At 53.8% G+C, this 16,626-nt stretch overlaps 1 protein-coding gene across 2 annotated transcripts; it reads right to left on the reverse strand.

The window, feature by feature from the left end:
- Positions 1-789: 789 nt before the first annotated feature.
- PLEKHB1 (pleckstrin homology domain containing B1) lies at positions 790-14,615 on the reverse strand. 2 transcript variants are annotated; one of them, XM_014842067.3, is made up of 7 exons: positions 14,450-14,615; positions 13,122-13,197; positions 11,824-11,976; positions 11,133-11,235; positions 9,974-10,013; positions 2,788-2,887; positions 790-2,161 (listed from the first exon to the last, which is right to left on the reverse strand). In XM_014842067.3, the coding sequence occupies exons 2-7, from the start codon at positions 13,156-13,158 to the stop codon at positions 2,025-2,027; spliced, it is 570 nt and encodes a 189-aa protein (XP_014697553.1). In that variant the 5' UTR covers positions 13,159-13,197; positions 14,450-14,615; the 3' UTR covers positions 790-2,024. The 2 variants fall into 2 exon arrangements, with proteins under 2 accessions (XP_014697553.1, XP_070346829.1); XM_070490728.1 differs by lacking the exons at positions 790-2,161; positions 2,788-2,887 and adding an exon at positions 6,329-6,722 and having other exon boundaries at positions 14,450-14,602.
- Positions 14,616-16,626: the final 2,011 nt, after the last annotated feature.

Below are 16,626 nucleotides of genomic sequence, written 5' to 3' on the forward strand. Positions count from 1 at the left end.
GTTGTGCTATGTGGGATGCTGCCTCAGCATAGCCTAATGAGCAGTGCCATGCATCCAAACAAGTGAAACCCTGAGCCACCAAAGTGGCGCGTGTGAACTTAACCACTCGGGCATGGGGCCAGCCCTGAGAAGCTTTCTTGTCTAGACTTGAATGCAAGAGGGCATTAGTCTGGAGCTGCTGAATATCACTGCAGCCTCTAAATGAACCAGCCCAGTGGCTGTAAAGACGGAAACAAAGCACAGTCTAGGTGACAGTGTTTGAGTCCCTGGACCAAGCAGTTTCTGGATTCTCAGTGATCTGGCCCAATGTTTTCCCTTCTTTGGCTTGAATCAGTTTGAGCAGGGGGGTTTCTGTCACTTGCAGCCTCAAAAGGCCTGATGCAAAATGGCTGTGTTTCCTTCCCTGGCCACCTGGTCTCCATGAGACCAAATCATTGATTCAACTCTAGAAGGATGGGAACCTACTAGAAAAGACCCCAACACCACAGGACTCTCAGAAATCAGAGAGGGCATGGCCTGGATCACCCATGAGCTCAGATGACAGATGCAGCCTCTCCCCTTGGGGATGGCCGGCTTCAACCTGCCACCTATGGGTGGGGAAAACAAGACCCAGAAAGGTTACATGACTTGCCCCAAATTGTTCAGCTAACATACTGTCAACAGTTCTACCTGACCTGAGAATCCACACTCTTCTCACTATACCAGACAAGGCACTAGTAGGTGCTGAGTCACAGAGATGTCCAGGGAGACAGGGTCCCCTGGAGGAACAAACAAAGCCAAAGCCAGGGCTAGAGCCAACCACATCTTTATTAGTTTCTGCAGCAGAGCCACTGGAGCCCCCATCTACTAGGGAACTTTAGCAGGCTACTCTGGCTACTGGGCAAGGATGTTAGCATTTCTATGGGCAATTGGGACAGGATGGGGGGGTGGGGTTGGAAGGGGGCCACATGGGGAGCCGGCTGGGCCATCTGCCCGGGGGGGGGGGGGGGGGGGGGGGGGGGGCACATGTGGGGCCTTCCAGGTTGAGACAAAGGTAGATCAGGCCCCAGAGGTGAACACTGCCATCTTCCCCAAAGTGAAGGAAGAGACAAAGCCTGAGATGGTGACAGCGACAACTATGAACAGAGGGTCAAGCTCCTGGGGACCAGAAATGCATTTTCTGATGGAGGCACCATCCTAGGGCTGGAGGTCCCAAACAAAACTCCCCTCCCCCCAGCAAGGGGACCCCAGGTTCAGCTCAGTTGCCGCCCCAGGCACCCTGACATGGGAAACAGGTGCTTTCTGAGTACTGATGGAACAGGAGACCCAGGAAGCTGGTAGTGGGAAGGGTGGGGCTAAAACCAGGAAGTGTTTAGATTTGGGTATGTCATTAGTAATAAAACAAAAAATGCAATCATGAAACTTCCCTCCAAAAAGTTCACATCTCCCCTTTACCCAGCAAGCTCCTTAGCCTGGAAGGCCACTGTGATCTGACCCCTGCCCCAACCCCAGCCCAACTGAACTCCCCTTCCATTCCTTGGACATGCCATGATGTTCATGGCTCTGCACTCTTGCCAACAACCTTACTCCTAGCCTACTTTCCTCCCTCTCTGCTCTCATGTGTCAAAGGACTGATTGCTCTGCGTTGTCAAGTGTTTGCTTACTCGTGTTTTCCCCACCAAGCCTGGAGCTGCCAGAGGAAAGAACCTGACTCCTGTGTCTCCAGCGCCTGGGGAACTTGAAGCCACGTGAGTTGTGTTTTCTGTGTCTTGATGTGTTTGGAGGAAGCATATCCATGTGTCTATAACGGATTTATGGGGTGTCTAGCGGTAGATAAAGGACTTTGAGCTATGTTTGTGCCTGGGGTGATAGCTTCTTCCGATGGGGGTTGAGGGGGGCGGAGTAGAGGGACGATCCAAGCCTAGAAGGGGCTAATGGAAAGGAGGGGCCAAAGTGGGTCAGGGCTTAGATGGCAGAGGATGAGGTCAAGGAGGAAAAGGGGACTGTTGGTCTATGCACAGGGTCCACGCTCCGAGTTCCAGGGCTCAGAACCAGCAGGGCGACCACATAAGCGAACCGAGCGCGGCGCCCGTGGCGGCCCCGGCGAGCATGCCCATGGCCAGCGGGGCGCCCGCGCTGTAGCAGGGATCCTCCCGCACTACCACGTGCGTCACGCCAGGGCCTGCAGAGAGAGCCCGCCCATGAGGGCCGGAGACCTCAGAGAACAGAGCAGAGAGATCTTCGTCCCCTTCCTCCAGCCTGACTCCAGCCCAACCGAAGGTAAGGCGCTGAGCCCACTCTCCTCCCCACTTGAAGAAACTGAGGGCTTAACGCGAGAAGAACGCGCACTCCGTCCCCAGGGCTTCCAGGCCTTGGATCTGCTACAGATGTTCTTGGACGGTGGGGCTACGGTGGAACGGCAAGGAAACCCCCAGATCTCTAAGAAATCGTCACACTGCACCCGAGAATGGGCGGTCCCAACGGCTAGACCCCGGAGCGGGAGGAGGCGGCCGTTCCCATATTAGCCACCAGGGGCCGCTGTCAGCGCAGGAACGGGTATTGCTGGGCAGCCGAGGGGAATGCATAGTGGCCGGTCTAGAGAGGTGAGGTCAGCTCTGGAGTGGGGAGGGGCGCTGGTCCAAGAACTATTAGGAGTCTCAGGATGGGGAGGGTCTTGCAGAGGGTCCCGCCTGGGAAAATCCGTAATCACTAAAAGGGTGGGGCCTGGTCTGGACAGATAGACCACGGCGGGGCGGGGCCTGACGCCGGATCGGGCAGGGGGCAGGGCGGAGCAGGCCGGAGACATACCTGCGTAGGGCGGTCCGTAGTAGCTGCGGACATATGTGGCCTCGTGCGCGTTGGGGGGCACCACCTCATAGTAGTCCTGGTACGGGCTGTAGACACGCACCTGGGAAGCCCCACCAGGTTAGCTGCCCGGGAACTCCCTGGCCCAGGTGTGGTCCCCTACCCACCACCCGGGGCTCTGGGCCCATGGAGCCGCCTCACCAAGTTTACAAATGGGTCTCCAGGGACCAGCAAGCTCCAGGAGAAAGGCCCTGCCTCCCCACAAGGTGCATGGTCTTTGTCCTCTACAACTCCAGCCCCCACATCCAACTCCCAGTGATGCTATCTTCCTGCTCTGGCCTCCTACCTAGCACTCCCCTGGTCAAAAATTCTCCATGGCTCCCAAATTCCCTTCATAGATGGTCTAATATTTGCTAGCAGCTCTCTAGTGGTCCCACTTGGAGATACCCAATGGGTTTCTCTACTCTCCTAATCATGGGGAGGGAGAGCTGGCCAAGCCCCAGGCCCAGGAAATAAAAGGGGGTTGGGGAGGAAGGAAGGAAAAGGAAGGGTAGGGATGAGAAGTAACTAAAGTACTATCGAGCATCCACCATGTGCCAGGTCCTGAGGCAGGTGTTCATGTGTTACCTCCTCTGATCCTTACTCAGGCATTGCCACAGGGCTGGGGATGGAGGCTCAGAGAAGAACGGCCAGTGTTCTCTCTGGGCGGGGGGACTGCACTCCTTGCCCTCTTCCCTCCCCCATTAGGTTTTCACCAATCCCTGCAAGCCTAACTCAAAAGTTACCGACTCCAGGAAGCCCTTCTGATCTCAGAAAGAATCCTTTCCTTCTGAGTTCTCTGTGGATTATGCTTGTACCTCTTGTTCCCATGCTTCCTGGCCTTTCGTGTCTACACCCCAAATGGGAGCCACCTATAGGCAAGGTGTATGATTCATTTCTGTCACCAGCAGGGCCTAGTGAATAGCAAGAACCACTAAGTATGTGCAGAATTAAATGGAAGCTCCTCATCCAAGCCCCTCACTTTCCCCATGTGGGAGCAGACCTGCAATAGGGGTAGGATCCCCTTCTCTCCTGGGTCCTTCTTCTTAGCCCCCTTCCACCCTCTCTCTCTCTCTAACTGGGCTTCACACTCAAATGGTCCAGCTTTCCTTAGAAGTCCAGGGGTCTTAAACTACACTCATCTCTAAGTGATTTCATCATCCTTCCATTCCCCCCAAACTTGCTCTTCTGTAAATGCCTTTCTCTAAATGCCACCATCATGCACTCGAACCAGGACATCAGGTGGGCACCCTTGTCTTCACACACTCATCTTGCACATGACATTAGCCACCAGGTTTCAGGATTTTATCTTCTAAATAGGCTCTTCTGTCCATCCTGCTGGCCAGTGCCAAGAGAATAAGCCTTTGGTTTTGGCAACTTGGAAGTTGTGGGTGACTGAAAAAACACTTTTCAGAGAAGTGGTTGGGGGAAGAAGCCAGACTGTGGAGGGCTGAAGAATGGTTGAGAGGTGAGGGATGGAATCAACATGTCATATCTCTTTCAACAAGTTTGGCTGTGAAGGGGAGTTCTCCCAGCACACTTTGTGATTTCAAATCTCCATGCCATCTCCCTTTGGTAGGGATGCCCCCCTCATCTTTTTTCATTCGACTACCTGTCTTTCAGTCTCGAATCAAGTATCAGTCTCCTTGAACCTCAGGTTCTGTTGGGGTCCCACCTGGGCACCCATACCCCTTAGAGTTCCCCCATCACAGCAGCAATAACCCTGTAGTGTCATTGTTTGTATCCCTGTGAGTGTGTGTCCCTCCCATCAGACTTGGAGACCCCTCCTCCCCCAAGGGCAGGGACTGGGTCTAGTCAGGCCTGATTGGAACTTGGTAGGTGTTTAATGTATTGAATTTATCTCAATGAATCAAATACAGGGCCAGACTGGAACTAAGGTCACCCAACTCTAAGTCCAGTTTCAGGTTAAGGACAACAACCAGTCCCAGGGTAATGCAGGAGGCTAGACAAGCAATGCTCAGTCTCAAGTGACTTCCTTCACTGTGCTCCTTCCCCAAAGGTGATCCAACGGGGCTTTCTGGTGGGGGTGGCCAGGATCTGAGCTTCATGCCTAGAAGGAGCTAGAGAGATGTAAGCACTCAGACCCCCAATTCTACTGGTAGGGAAGTTGAGGTCCAGAGCCTACACCTGCCTTACAGCTGCATAGTGAGCCAGTGGCCCTGTCAGGCCCTGGAGAGAATGGAAAACACCACCTCGTCCCCATGGGGCACCTGTTTCTACCCTCCAGGCCTGGGAGGCCCAGAGGTAAAGTCATGTGGGTCACCTGGCAACAGGGCAGGGGATCCCCCAGAGATCTCACAGACAGAACCTAAGGGCTTGATCCCTGATCCTCTCTCTCTCTCTGCAGACCCAGCCCCTTTTGCAGATGGGGACAAGGCCAGCCACATGCAAATAGATCCCTTCCCTGGGAAAAGCTGTTGCATACTTAGGTTTACAGCCTTTTAAGTCTTATTTTTAGGCATTCCCACTTTAAACAAATTTGTATCCTAGCTTAGGCATGGGGCATGCCTCAGAATGCTGGGCTGGGAGTCCTGCCTCCTACTGATGAATTAAGTGACCCTGGTCAAGTGAGGTAAACTCTCAGAGCTTGAGTTTTCTCCTCTGTCAATGGGGACAGTATTTCCTACACTGCCCACTCCCACGGCACAGTGAGAATCCTGCAGAGCCATATCTATGCAACTGGGTGGTCCTAGCACTTCTGATAATAGAAAAGCACTTCTATTTCCAAGGCCCAAGCCCAGACCTATGAAATTAGAGCATCCAGAGGTAGGATCTGAACATTTGTATTTTTTTTTAAAGTCCTTTAAGCGATTCTAGTGCCCAGTCACATTGAGCACCACTGTGCTAGAAAAGGAGCTCACAGTTGACCATAAGACCACAGATTCTCTAAGGCAAGTCCCGCTACTGTGCCCACCCCATGTCGGGCAGAGCACTGGGGACAGAGAGAGGGTTCATCCTCAAATCCTGCTTTCCAGAAACACTGTGGGGAGTAGGCAGGGAGACAGACACGGATTAAATTATAACATGCAGTAGTGGGGCTGTAACAGGCTTTCACTCTTTCCATCTTATGCTTTCACTTATTTGCTCATTCAGTGAACAGTGTCTGAGGCCTACCTGCGCCAAACCCTCATGCACCAGGAATAAGGAGGGTCAAAATAGACTGTCCCCATCATTGAGCACTCATTGAGCACCTGCTGTATACCTAGCACTGTGCCAGGCTCCACAAGGGCAGAGCTGTTCAGACCTGGTCCTTGCCTTGGAGGAAGTTCCAGGTCTCATGGGAGAATAGAGACAGAAATAAACAGACTTGAAACCAGGCAGAATGAAGACAGCACTAAGCATTAGTGTAGTGGGCTGTGGGGGGGGGAGTGACAATGCCTGGAGGTCTGGGAGGTCCTCCCTGAGGAGGTGGCAGCCTTTGAGGTGGGTCTTAGATGATAAGCATCAGTTTGTCAAGTGTATAAGGAACCTAAGGGTCTTCGTAGCAGAGAGAACAGCATGTGCAAAGGCTAGGAAGAGGGAAGAAGTCAGGCGCAGCTGGGAGCAGAGGGTACAGCACAGCAGTTGGAGCACAGGGATGAGAGGGATGTGCTAGGCGAGACTGGCCCAGACCAGATCCCAAGGACCTTGAAAGCAGGGCTGTTGTTGGTGTCTTGTGGTTGATGGGGAGCCATGGAATGTTCGTGAGCAGGGAAGGGATGTGACCGGACCCACTTTTGGAGGCATATCCTGGTGGCCAGAATGGAGGCAGGAAGGGCTGAGCCAGCACTTACCCAGATCCGCCTCTCAACCTTACAGGGGCTCCACGAGCGGGTCACACACCTGACCGTGGGGCAAACCCGGCGGCTCCTGGGAGGGACGGTGGCTCCAGCTGGGGCCTGCTCAACCCACAGAAACCCAAGAAGCGGGAGGGAGGGTGTCAGAGGCCCTCTATACCTGGAGAGACTTGGAGCCTTTAACAGGCCCTACTAGAGCCCTTTGCCAGCTGGGCAGGGGAAGGGGGTGTCCTCTTCCTCCTCAGCCCATGGTAGTGGGGGCAGGTTCAGAGGGGGTGGTGACTTTGCCAGAGTTACACAGAGAAGAAGGGCCAGTATTGACTCTCCAGAATTAGCCCACCTTCACCTGTTTCAGGCTGCTGAGGCTCCCAGTCTCCAAGGGGGACAGAACAGCTCTGATCCGCCCTCCCGCCCACCTGCCCCCTTCACTGGCCCCCCAGCCTTGCCCTTGGCTGTGCCCCTGGCCCTGTGTTTCCTGGAACAGCCGAGGTCAGGGGCTCCTCCTGGAACCTCCACCCAGAGTGGGGTATGAACCTACAGGATGTGGAGGGACAAAGCACAGGTCGCTCCTATATAGGCACAGGACCGAGAGAAGCCCACGGACACAGGCGGGAACACACAGAGACAGGCAGACACTGGTACAAAGACACAGGGGCACACACTCCGCTGGAGCAAGCCCTGGAACCAGAGGGATGTGTGTGTGAGAGTGGAGCAGTGGGAGGTGGAGCAGAGGGTCACGGCGAGGGTAAGCAGAGCAGCAGGAAGGTGGACAGGCAGAGAAGGGACAAGGTAGCTTCATAGAGTCACAGAGTGCAGAACGGTCAGCCCTCACCTCCTTCCTTTCACCTGTCTTGGGTGGGACTGATTTGCTCTGCATAAGAGGGATTTGGAGCTCAGAGCCAGGTTAACCCAACCAGGGGTCCCTCTGCCCTGCTGACTACTGCCCCAGCCTCCTTACTCCCGGCTTCCTCTAATCCAGCCTTCACCCAGAAGGCTGAGTCTGCTCCCCAAAGTCTGACCACAGCCCTCCCTGCTTAATGTCCTTTATCGCTCCCCACAACCCTCAGGATAAAGTTCAGTTCCTTCAAGGCCCTTCGTGACGTGGCTCCTCAGAGGTCACCACTCCTATTTTTTTCCCTCCCTGTGTTATCCTCCAGCTAGGCCTGACTCCTGACCCTTAGATGCATGAGTGAGCACACACGCACATGCACATATCACTTCCCCACTTCTGCTCTTGCAGTTCCTTTGCTGATAATGCCCTCCTCTCAAACACTCACCAACCTAGGTTCCAGTATAGGCTCTTCCATTGGCTTAAGACTTTGGACAAGTCACTTCCCCCTGAACCTCAGCTTCCCTATCGGTAAAATGAGACCGAAAATACCAACCTCGACCTGGGCTGTTGGAAGATTAAGTGATATAACCAGTGCCGGGTGCTCAGCACAATGCCTGGCCCTCCGCAGGGGGATGCCCAAGGGGGTTTATAAATGTGTCCCAGTCTTCCCCGCTACTTCGCAGCAGACTTTCTCTCTAGATGAGAAGGGGCTCCACAGATAGAAGGGGCAAGCAGAGAATCTGAACTCAGGCAAACGGGAATTGAGGCCAAACTGGGCCACCCTCAAGCTGGGGGCTTTGGGTGGCTTCTCAAACCCACACCTCTAACAATCACTAAATTCTGTTGACTCTACCTCCTAAATCTGTCTTATCCTCACCAGCTTGTCTCTGCCAGCAAGGCCTTAGTCCAGACCTCCAGCCCATCATCTGGACACTGTCCCAGCCTTCTAACTGGTCTACAGGCATCCACTCTGATCCTCTACAATCCATTCCCTACCTACCAGCTAGACTATCTTTTTTTTTTTTTTTGAGGAAGATTGGCTCTGAGCTAACATCTGTTGCCAATCTTCCTCTTTTTTTTTTTTCCTTCCCAAAGCCCCAGTTCATAGTTGTATATCCCAGTTGTAAATCATTCTAGTTCTTCTATGTGAGATGCCTCCACAGCATGGCTTGATGAGTGGTGTGTAGGTCCGTGCCCAGGATCCGAACCAGCGAACTCTGGCCCACCAAAGTGGAGCACATGAACTTAACCACTCAGCCATGGGGCCGGCCCCTAGACTATCATTTTAAAAATACAAATCTGGTCTGATCTGTTCGTGCCATCCCTCTGCTTAAAAACTTTCAATGAGGGGCCGGCCCCATGGCCAAGTGGTCAAGTTTGCATGCTCCACTTCGGCAGCTCAGGGTTTTGCCAATTCGGATCCTGAGCGCAGACATGGCACCGCTCATCAGGCCATGCTGAGGCGGTATCCTACACGCACAACCAGAAGGACCTACGAGTAGAATACACAACTATGTACTGGGGGGCTTTGGGGAGAAGAAGAAAGAAAAAAGAAGATTGGCAACAGATGTTAGCTCAGGTGCCAATCTTAAAAAAAAACAAAAACACACAACAACTTTCAATGACTCCCCAGTCCTCTTAGCAGAAACCAGCATCCTTAACACAGCCCATAAGGCCTGGCCCTGTCAACCCTCCTTCCCCACAGGTCTCTCCCTCCGTAAGCTCCAGCCACCCCAGCCTTCCTTCTATTCTTTTACTTGCCAAAGTCTTAACCCCTCTCACGGCTTTTGCACATGCAGTTCCCTCTGCCTGAAAAGCTGTGCCCTTCAACCCAAGCCACCCCTTTCACCCAGTCAATTCTGTTTATCCTTCAGGTCTCATCTTAAGCCTTGTCTGAACTTCCACCTGGATCAGGCCACCAAGGTGGTGGCACATGGAATGCACACTCCATGTCTCTGTCAGGGCAGTTACCACCATGGCAATGGAACCATCAATGGTGTAATTAGTGCTTCACGTCTGGCTCCTCATTAGGCTGGGTCCAGGAGGGCAGGGCCCGCATCTCCTTAGTTTGCCTCTGATCGCTGGCCCTTGGCACAGTATCTGGCACATAGTAGGAACTCAGTAAATATCTGTTGTGTGGATGAATGAAGCTCAATCTTATCATCTGCAGAGAGGGAACAATAGTGCCAACCTCTCAGGACTCTTAGGAGGAGTAGGTGGAATTGTACCTGCACCCACACCTGGAACATAATAGTTGCTCAAAAAAAGACAGTTCCTTTCCAAGCTCACACGCCACCCCCTTCAACAAGCCTTCTTGGAGGCCTCTGTCTCCCTCCCCCAAGCACCACTTGGCTGTCTTCTGTCCTTTTCCACTTGGGACTCAGGGCATCTGAGTCTGCAGTCTATTCACTCACATATATGGGAAATGAGAACTCCTGGCAGGCGGAGACCGAGTCTGAGTCACCCATGATTCCATGGCAGGCAGGGGTGGGGAGGAGAGAGGGAGGGAATGGGGGCTCACCGGGGTGGAGTTCGCCTCCATCAGCGCTGTCTTCCATGCTCTGCAAAGCAAACCCCGCCAGACCGTGAGGGGGGAGTTTGGGAGAAGGGGAATTGGCCCCTACATTTTACATTCCCTCCTCAACCCAGCCTCTAGCCCCAGTCTCCTGTGAAGGGGGGGATTCTTCTGATTCCCTTGGGTAGACAAAGGTGGCCTCACCCCTGCCCCAGTCAATGGAGGGGGCCCTCAATTGAGCCGGAGCCTCCTAATTTATTCTTAGCCCATAGTCTCTTCCCTTCTAGAAGTTCTAGTTTCCCCATCTAGACAATAGACAGCTGGGCTGGCTGGTCTCTTAGAGGGCTTCAGATTCTGACATGCCTGGGTTGCAGCCCACCTCCACACCCCAAACCTGCAAACACAGTTCCCCGATGCTCTGACCCCAGAGCCCCGGGAAGGCCCAGTGGACACCAGACAATTGGGCCTTTGTTGGTTGCCATGGCACCTGGCTGGGGTGGACAAGGCGGCTCTGTGCTTTGTCTACCCGAAGCTCAGCTTCCCCCACTCCCACACACCCCATCTCTTTCATTCTCCTACAATGCAAAGGCCAACTGTCCCTCTGCCAGAGAGTAGGAAGGGAAAGAATGTGAGTGAGCAGACGGTCCCTGAGGAAGACATGCCCTGTCTCAAAGCATGGATCTGCATCTGACATTGGGGTGCCGCCATGACACAGTGGGCTGCCTGTGTTAGGCAGGTCAGGGATTACCCCTTAGATCAGAGTCCCCCAACCATGGCATCTTCTCAGAAGAGAGTGAGAAGGAGGGTCCTTTGAGGATGCCACTGGGCTGTCCAGTCCTTTGTATTACCCTCAAGAGAGGGCTCACTTCAGAGGCTGCTGAATACCCAACTCTGAATGGTGAGGGACTACACACCTGAGGCAGGTGTACACACCCCTCCCCCTACAGTCCTGAGTTCATCACAGACCATGTGAGGAGTTTACTGGATACCATACCAATCACCATGAGCCATTCAAATCCACTCTGCCCAGCCTCAATGAGACCACCATGCTGACTGGTCTTCATCCCCTTTTCCTATCCTCAGGGAACCAGAAGGCCCAATGAGCTGGAAGCACCTGATCACATTCCCCAAGATCCCACCACATGCTCTCCTGGGAGTGACTCACATGGCGTCATCCCGCGTCTCTGCGCAGAGGTGCAGGCGGCCGCCCTCCCGTAGGTTCACCGTCAGCAGGCCGTCTCGGCTCCGGCCCTCTGGGGGCTGCACATCTAGAGGCAGACACACATATATGGGGTTCCACAGGGCACAGGCCCCAGAGCCCCCAGGTAAACCAGGAACAAGAATAGGAACTGACTTCTCTGAGTCGTGTTTATTGGCCATTGCCAGCCTCCTCTGATCCCACACACTTTCTTTGGGATTCTGCTTACTATTTAGATCTTTTCAACTTTGCACATTGCCTGCTTCCCTAGTTAGGTACATCTATTTCCCAGTTAGCCTGAGCTGTGGTAGGAAGATTTGCTGTGTGCCTGAGGGGGCCAGTCACTTAACTTCTCTGAGTTGCCTTATCTCATTTCATCTTTATCCAATTCCTAGCACCTAGAGGGCAACAACTGTGTCTGACTCACCTCTGTGACCCCAGAATAGGGCCCAGGCCCAGCACAGGGTAGGAACTCAATAAGGAACTGATTTCTTAATTCACATCCACATGAATTGGAGTTGATAGAGCCCAGGAGCAATGTCTGTGGATGCCCCCTGAAAGCTGCAAAGAGCCTTCTGAAGCAGCTGTTTTCACACAGACACAGTGGGAGGGCCACGCCCATGGTCACAGTGCCAGAGAGGAAGGAGCTTCTGCTTACCATGGCACTCTTGGCCGATCTTTATGTCTCGGACATTGAAGTGGATGAGCACGCGGTCCTCCTCATCCTGCGCAGTCTCGTCTTGGTAGTAGCCCAGGGTCCCATCCAGCCACAGGGCGAACCAGTTTCGCTTCCAGCGGCGGAGGATGGAGCCTGTGTGACATTCCAGACCCGCCAGGCAGGCTGATCGTGGAGACTGCCGGGGGGCAGAAGCCCTGGATGGGCTCTGAATTCCCTCACCCAAGTCCCCAGAGTTGTAACTGCCCCTTCCTTGTCTATCTTCCCTCTAAAATTACAGCAGGGCCTCTTTCTGGCTTGCTCACCAACTGCCTCCCATTGGAGGCAACTACACGTAGTAGAGGCTGCATAAATGTGTTGAACGGTAAATAAGTGACCAGAGCCATTCCTTGGGGGCTTCCAAGGCCAAGCCCCAGGTCTCTTTAAGGGAAAGACCTCTCCCTACCCTGAGCCTCCATCTTATCTTTTATTTCTGATTTGTGTGATGGTTATTCATGTAGTGTCTGCCTCTTCCACCAGACTGGGCACCCACAGCTCCCCGACATGGGTCCTGGCACCCAGCAGGACCTGGGCTCAGTGTTTATGGAACGGACTGGACTGAGAATGGGTCATGGAACATGGGGTTTCCAGCCCCAGAGCTCTTGCTCAGATCAGGACTCTGGTCAGAGGTGGGTGTGAAAGCCTGAGTCCTCATTCCAGACATTTGCCACTGGAAATCTTATCAGGAAAGGGCAAAGACACAAGGGAACTTCTTAGAGCTTTATGGATTCCAAAGCACAGAGCCATTTTTCATTTTGTTCTGTGGCCAGCCCTGGGCTGGGTGCTGGGGGCACAAAGAGGATGAAACCCAGTCCCTGCACTTGATGAGCTCACGGGCTGGGGCCAGTACAGGGTGGGGGAGAGGTAAAGACAGTTATATTATGGGGAAATCGGTGCTGTAACAGGGATTTATGAGGCAGTGGAGAACAGAAAAGGGAGCCTGTAACCCAGCTTGGCGCTACAGCAGGGGCTGGAGTGGGGGTTAAAGGAAAAGTCAGAGAAGGCTTGTCACAGAGGGGGACATCTGAGCTGGGTCTTGAAGAAAAAGTAGTTTACCAAGCTGTCAAGAATGGGAAGGACATTCCACACAGAGGGAAGAGAATGGACAAAGGAGGGGAGGATAAAAGGGGCCTACTTTGGGGGAGCGGGGTTCACTGTGGCAGGCTCAACAAGCCACTTCCCTCACCCCTACCCCTGGACAAGATGCAGGACAGACAAGGGCTTGGCCCAGGGCCACTCACTCTGTCTCCACAGCCAGCCGCCCCTCACCAGGGCCATTTCTTCAAAAGGACTTTCCAGGATGGAATCAGGCGGCACCTGCCAGAGGAGCCACAGGACACACAGGCCTCATCAGCAGCTCCAGAGCAGCTCCCCGGAGAGAAGCCCCAGCCCAGCCTCCCTGAGGGAGCCACCGTGGAAATGTTTAAGGGAGTGTTAGTAGACAAACAAGGGCAAGCCTGCTTGTCTCCTCCCCATTCTCTGCTCCAGGCAGAGAATGGGAGCACTGTCCTGCGGGGGCCAGCAGGGCAGCCACCCGTTGCGCTGGGGTGGGGGTCGGGGGTAAGGAGGCTGGATTCCAATCTCAGCCATAACCTTGGCCAAGTCCCTTCTCTCCAGCCTCCAATTCTAGATCTGTAAAAGTGTGTCTGTGAGGCAGGCAGAGGCTGGAGTGAGGAACTCTTAAAATGTTAGAAATCCTGGAATTTTGAAATGTTGGCAGCACAGAATATTAGAATCATGGCAATGAATGAGGGACTTTCATGATAAGAAAAGGTTCCCTCATGTTTGAATCACACCTGAGCTGTTTACGAAGTGCATAAAATAATAGTTCAACAGCAGCTCTGACTGATCAAGCACTATGTGCCAGGTACACCTCTCAGAGCTTTCTTCTCGTACCTCAGGGAAGCCTCACAACAAACCTTGCTATTATTCCCAGGAAACTGGGGCCTAGAGAGGTCCAGTCACTTGCGCTGATCCGCTTGATTAGTAAACAGTGGAGCCCAGATTCACACCCAACAGTCCTGGCTTCTAACCATTATGCCAGAAGGAGCTTTTAAAACTGTATACCCAGGTCATACCCCATAACAATCAAACAGGAATGTCTGGGGACAGGAGGCAAGCACTGAAAGTCTTTAAAGACCCCCAGATGATTCCAATGTGCAGCAAAGTTTGGGAACCACTGCACATACTATATACTACGTCCCCTTGTCCCCACTGTCACCCAGTTAGATGGGTAGGATCCTTACTCTTACTTTACAGATGGACAACCTGAGGGACAGCAAGTGACTTGTCCAAGTGCGTGATGGAGCTTGGATTGGAATCTAGATGCCCTCTGTTCCTGAGGGGGACTTACTTACCAGCAGGTGCCTCTGTCCCTCCCCCACCCGCTCACACCTTTTGCTGCGTAGCAAGGGCTGGCACTCCTGGGCTGGAAGGCCCGGCCTCGGCCTCGTCCCTGCTTCTCCTGCCGCTCCCTCCCCCCTCCAAGCCCTGACACAGGTCAGACAAGAGGGCCAGGTGCAAACTCCCTCGCCAGCGCCGCCCCACCCCCCCACCTTGATGCACCCACCTGTCTACACCTGTTGCGGATGCTGCTGGCAAAACGGCCGCTACTTGATGCTGCTGCCACCCAACCCACTGCGCCTGCGCTTTGTGCACCCCAGAGTGCCTGGGACGTTTCACTCCCCAGGCTGCGCCCTGGGCCTCGCTACCCCTGGGCCCCGCCCTCCGGCCCCGCCCCACCCCCAGGGAGGGGGCGGGGCGTGGAGGAACGTGCTGACATGAGGTATACTGGGACTTGTAGTCTGCAGCCCTAGAGCTGGGCAGGACTCACCCTTTCTTGGGTGGTACCCCTGTCCTGACCAGGTGCACAGGTGAGAGGCTGCACCTGCGATTTTATTTTTCTCTGACATTTGTTCACGCATTTATCATGAAATACTTTTTCCTAAGAATCTTGAACTCGGATCGGCCAGTGGTGTAGTCGGCTTCGGCCACCCAGAGTTCACAGGCCGGGATCCCAGGTGCGGACCTAGCACCACTCATCAAGTCACACTGTGGTGGCGTCTAACATAAAATAGAGGAAGATTGGCACAGATGTTAGCTCAGCGACAATCTTCCTCAAGCAAAAAGAGGAAGATTGGCAACAGATGTTAGCTCAGGGCCAATCTTCCTCACACACACACACAAAAAGATCTTGAACTCATTTTCTAGAAAAAAGTAAAGTTGCAAGGAGAAGCCAGGCTCCTAGTTTTGCCATGTTTTCTCAATACAGTATTCACTTTGTGCCTGGCATTGCACTGGGCGCTAGCAGAGGGCACAAAGAGGCATCCCACAAGGCCCTTCCTCCTTCCTTCCCCAGCTTCCAGTCTGGTTGGGGAGACTAAACACAAACACAGTTAAAGCACAGGGTGTGATTCAACGACAGGAGAGAAGAGTCTGACTTTGCCCAAGAGGTTCAAGAAGGCCTCCGGAGGATGCTGAAAGGGATCTTTTATTTTATTTTTTTTTTTTTTGAGGAAGATTAGCCCTGAGCTAACTGCTGCCAATCCTCCTCTTTTTGCTGAGGAAGATTGGCCCTGAGCTAACATCCGTGCCCATCCTCCTCTACTTTATATGTGGGACACCTACCACAGCATGGCTTGCCAAGTCGTGCCATGTCCGCACCCGGGATCCAAACGGGCTAACCTTGGGCCGGCAAAACAGAACGTGGGCACTTAACCGCTGCACCACCGGGCTGGCCCCTGAAAGGGGTCTTGATGGATCAGCAGGAGTTTCTCAGTGGAAATCTAAGAGACTCATATGAGCACTCGTCAGGAAGTTCAAATGAGTGCGGTATTTCAGTGTGTTTGGACAGCAGAGTGCAGGGGTGGGGAGGGCATGGGATGTGGTAGGTGATGAAGCTGCAGGGATTGCAAGATGTAATATGAAGGCCTTGGAAGACAGGCTCGAGAGCTTGGACATTATGACACAGTGACCAGAGGTGGGGGTTTCAAGATGAGGAGTCAGGTGGTCCGATTTGTGGATTGGAAAGGTCGTTCTAGGGCATAGACAAAAATGGATTGGAAGGTGCCCCACTGGAGAAGGAATATGGTTTCTCTATCTGCCCCTCCAGGGTGATTTCCTTGAATAGCTCAGCCCCACAAACCCCCACCTACAGAAGATCCAGGATGTCATTCAGAGAACAAGGCCTGTCAGGCCTGAAAATCTCCTGGTCCCATCCCCTATATGAGAGGGGCCACCCACCCGGCCCTGGGCCCTTCCTCCTGTCCCAAAGACCTCTTGCTTACCGGGGTTGCAGGGCTCATGGTTCCTGGGCGGCCAAGGCAGCATTTCCTAGAAGGCTGCCGCAGGGGGGCATTTCTCTGAGCGCCTTAGAGATAAGGGGATCAGGAAGGTGCTACCAAGTGGGAGCCGGAAGGGGGGCGCACACAGAACCCAGAGAAAGTCATCTTCTCTTTTCAGTCACTTCCCAACCTCCCCGACTGACCTCCGCCTCTAACCTTCAGTTCACTGACTAACAAGTCATCCGTGATTCGGAGGTGGTCTTGGCCTGGCATTACTAGGATTCCGGGAGGTGGGGGACCGGGCCAGTTCTCCTCCCTTGGTCGGGGGCGGAGCTAAATCTGCTTTCTCCCGCCGGGCGGGACGGGGCCATGACCCCAGTCCGGGACGCGCAGCCTGGCTCTTTAAGCTTCTCGCGCGCGCTCCTGGCTTTCTGTAATCCTGACCTCTCAGCCACCCCGGCGC

This window comes from Equus asinus, chromosome 20 (genome assembly GCF_041296235.1).
Source record: "Equus asinus isolate D_3611 breed Donkey chromosome 20, EquAss-T2T_v2, whole genome shotgun sequence".
NCBI classification, from domain to species: domain Eukaryota; kingdom Metazoa; phylum Chordata; class Mammalia; order Perissodactyla; family Equidae; genus Equus; species Equus asinus.

What these genes read in the sequence shown, in the direction of transcription:
- PLEKHB1 (XM_070490728.1), bottom strand. Translation starts at nt 13,158, where the DNA reads ATGGCCCTGGTGAGGGGCGGCTGGCTGTGGAGACAGA. An exon ending in GATCGGCCAAGAGTGCCATG is followed by an intron (nt 11,236 to 11,823) that starts GTAAGCAGAAGC and finishes GTCTGCCTCTAG; the next exon opens with ATGTGCAGCCCCCAGAGGGC. An exon ending in TGGAGGCGAACTCCACCCCG is followed by an intron (nt 6,723 to 9,973) that starts GTGAGCCCCCAT and finishes TGGGTTGAGCAG; the next exon opens with GCCCCAGCTGGAGCCACCGT.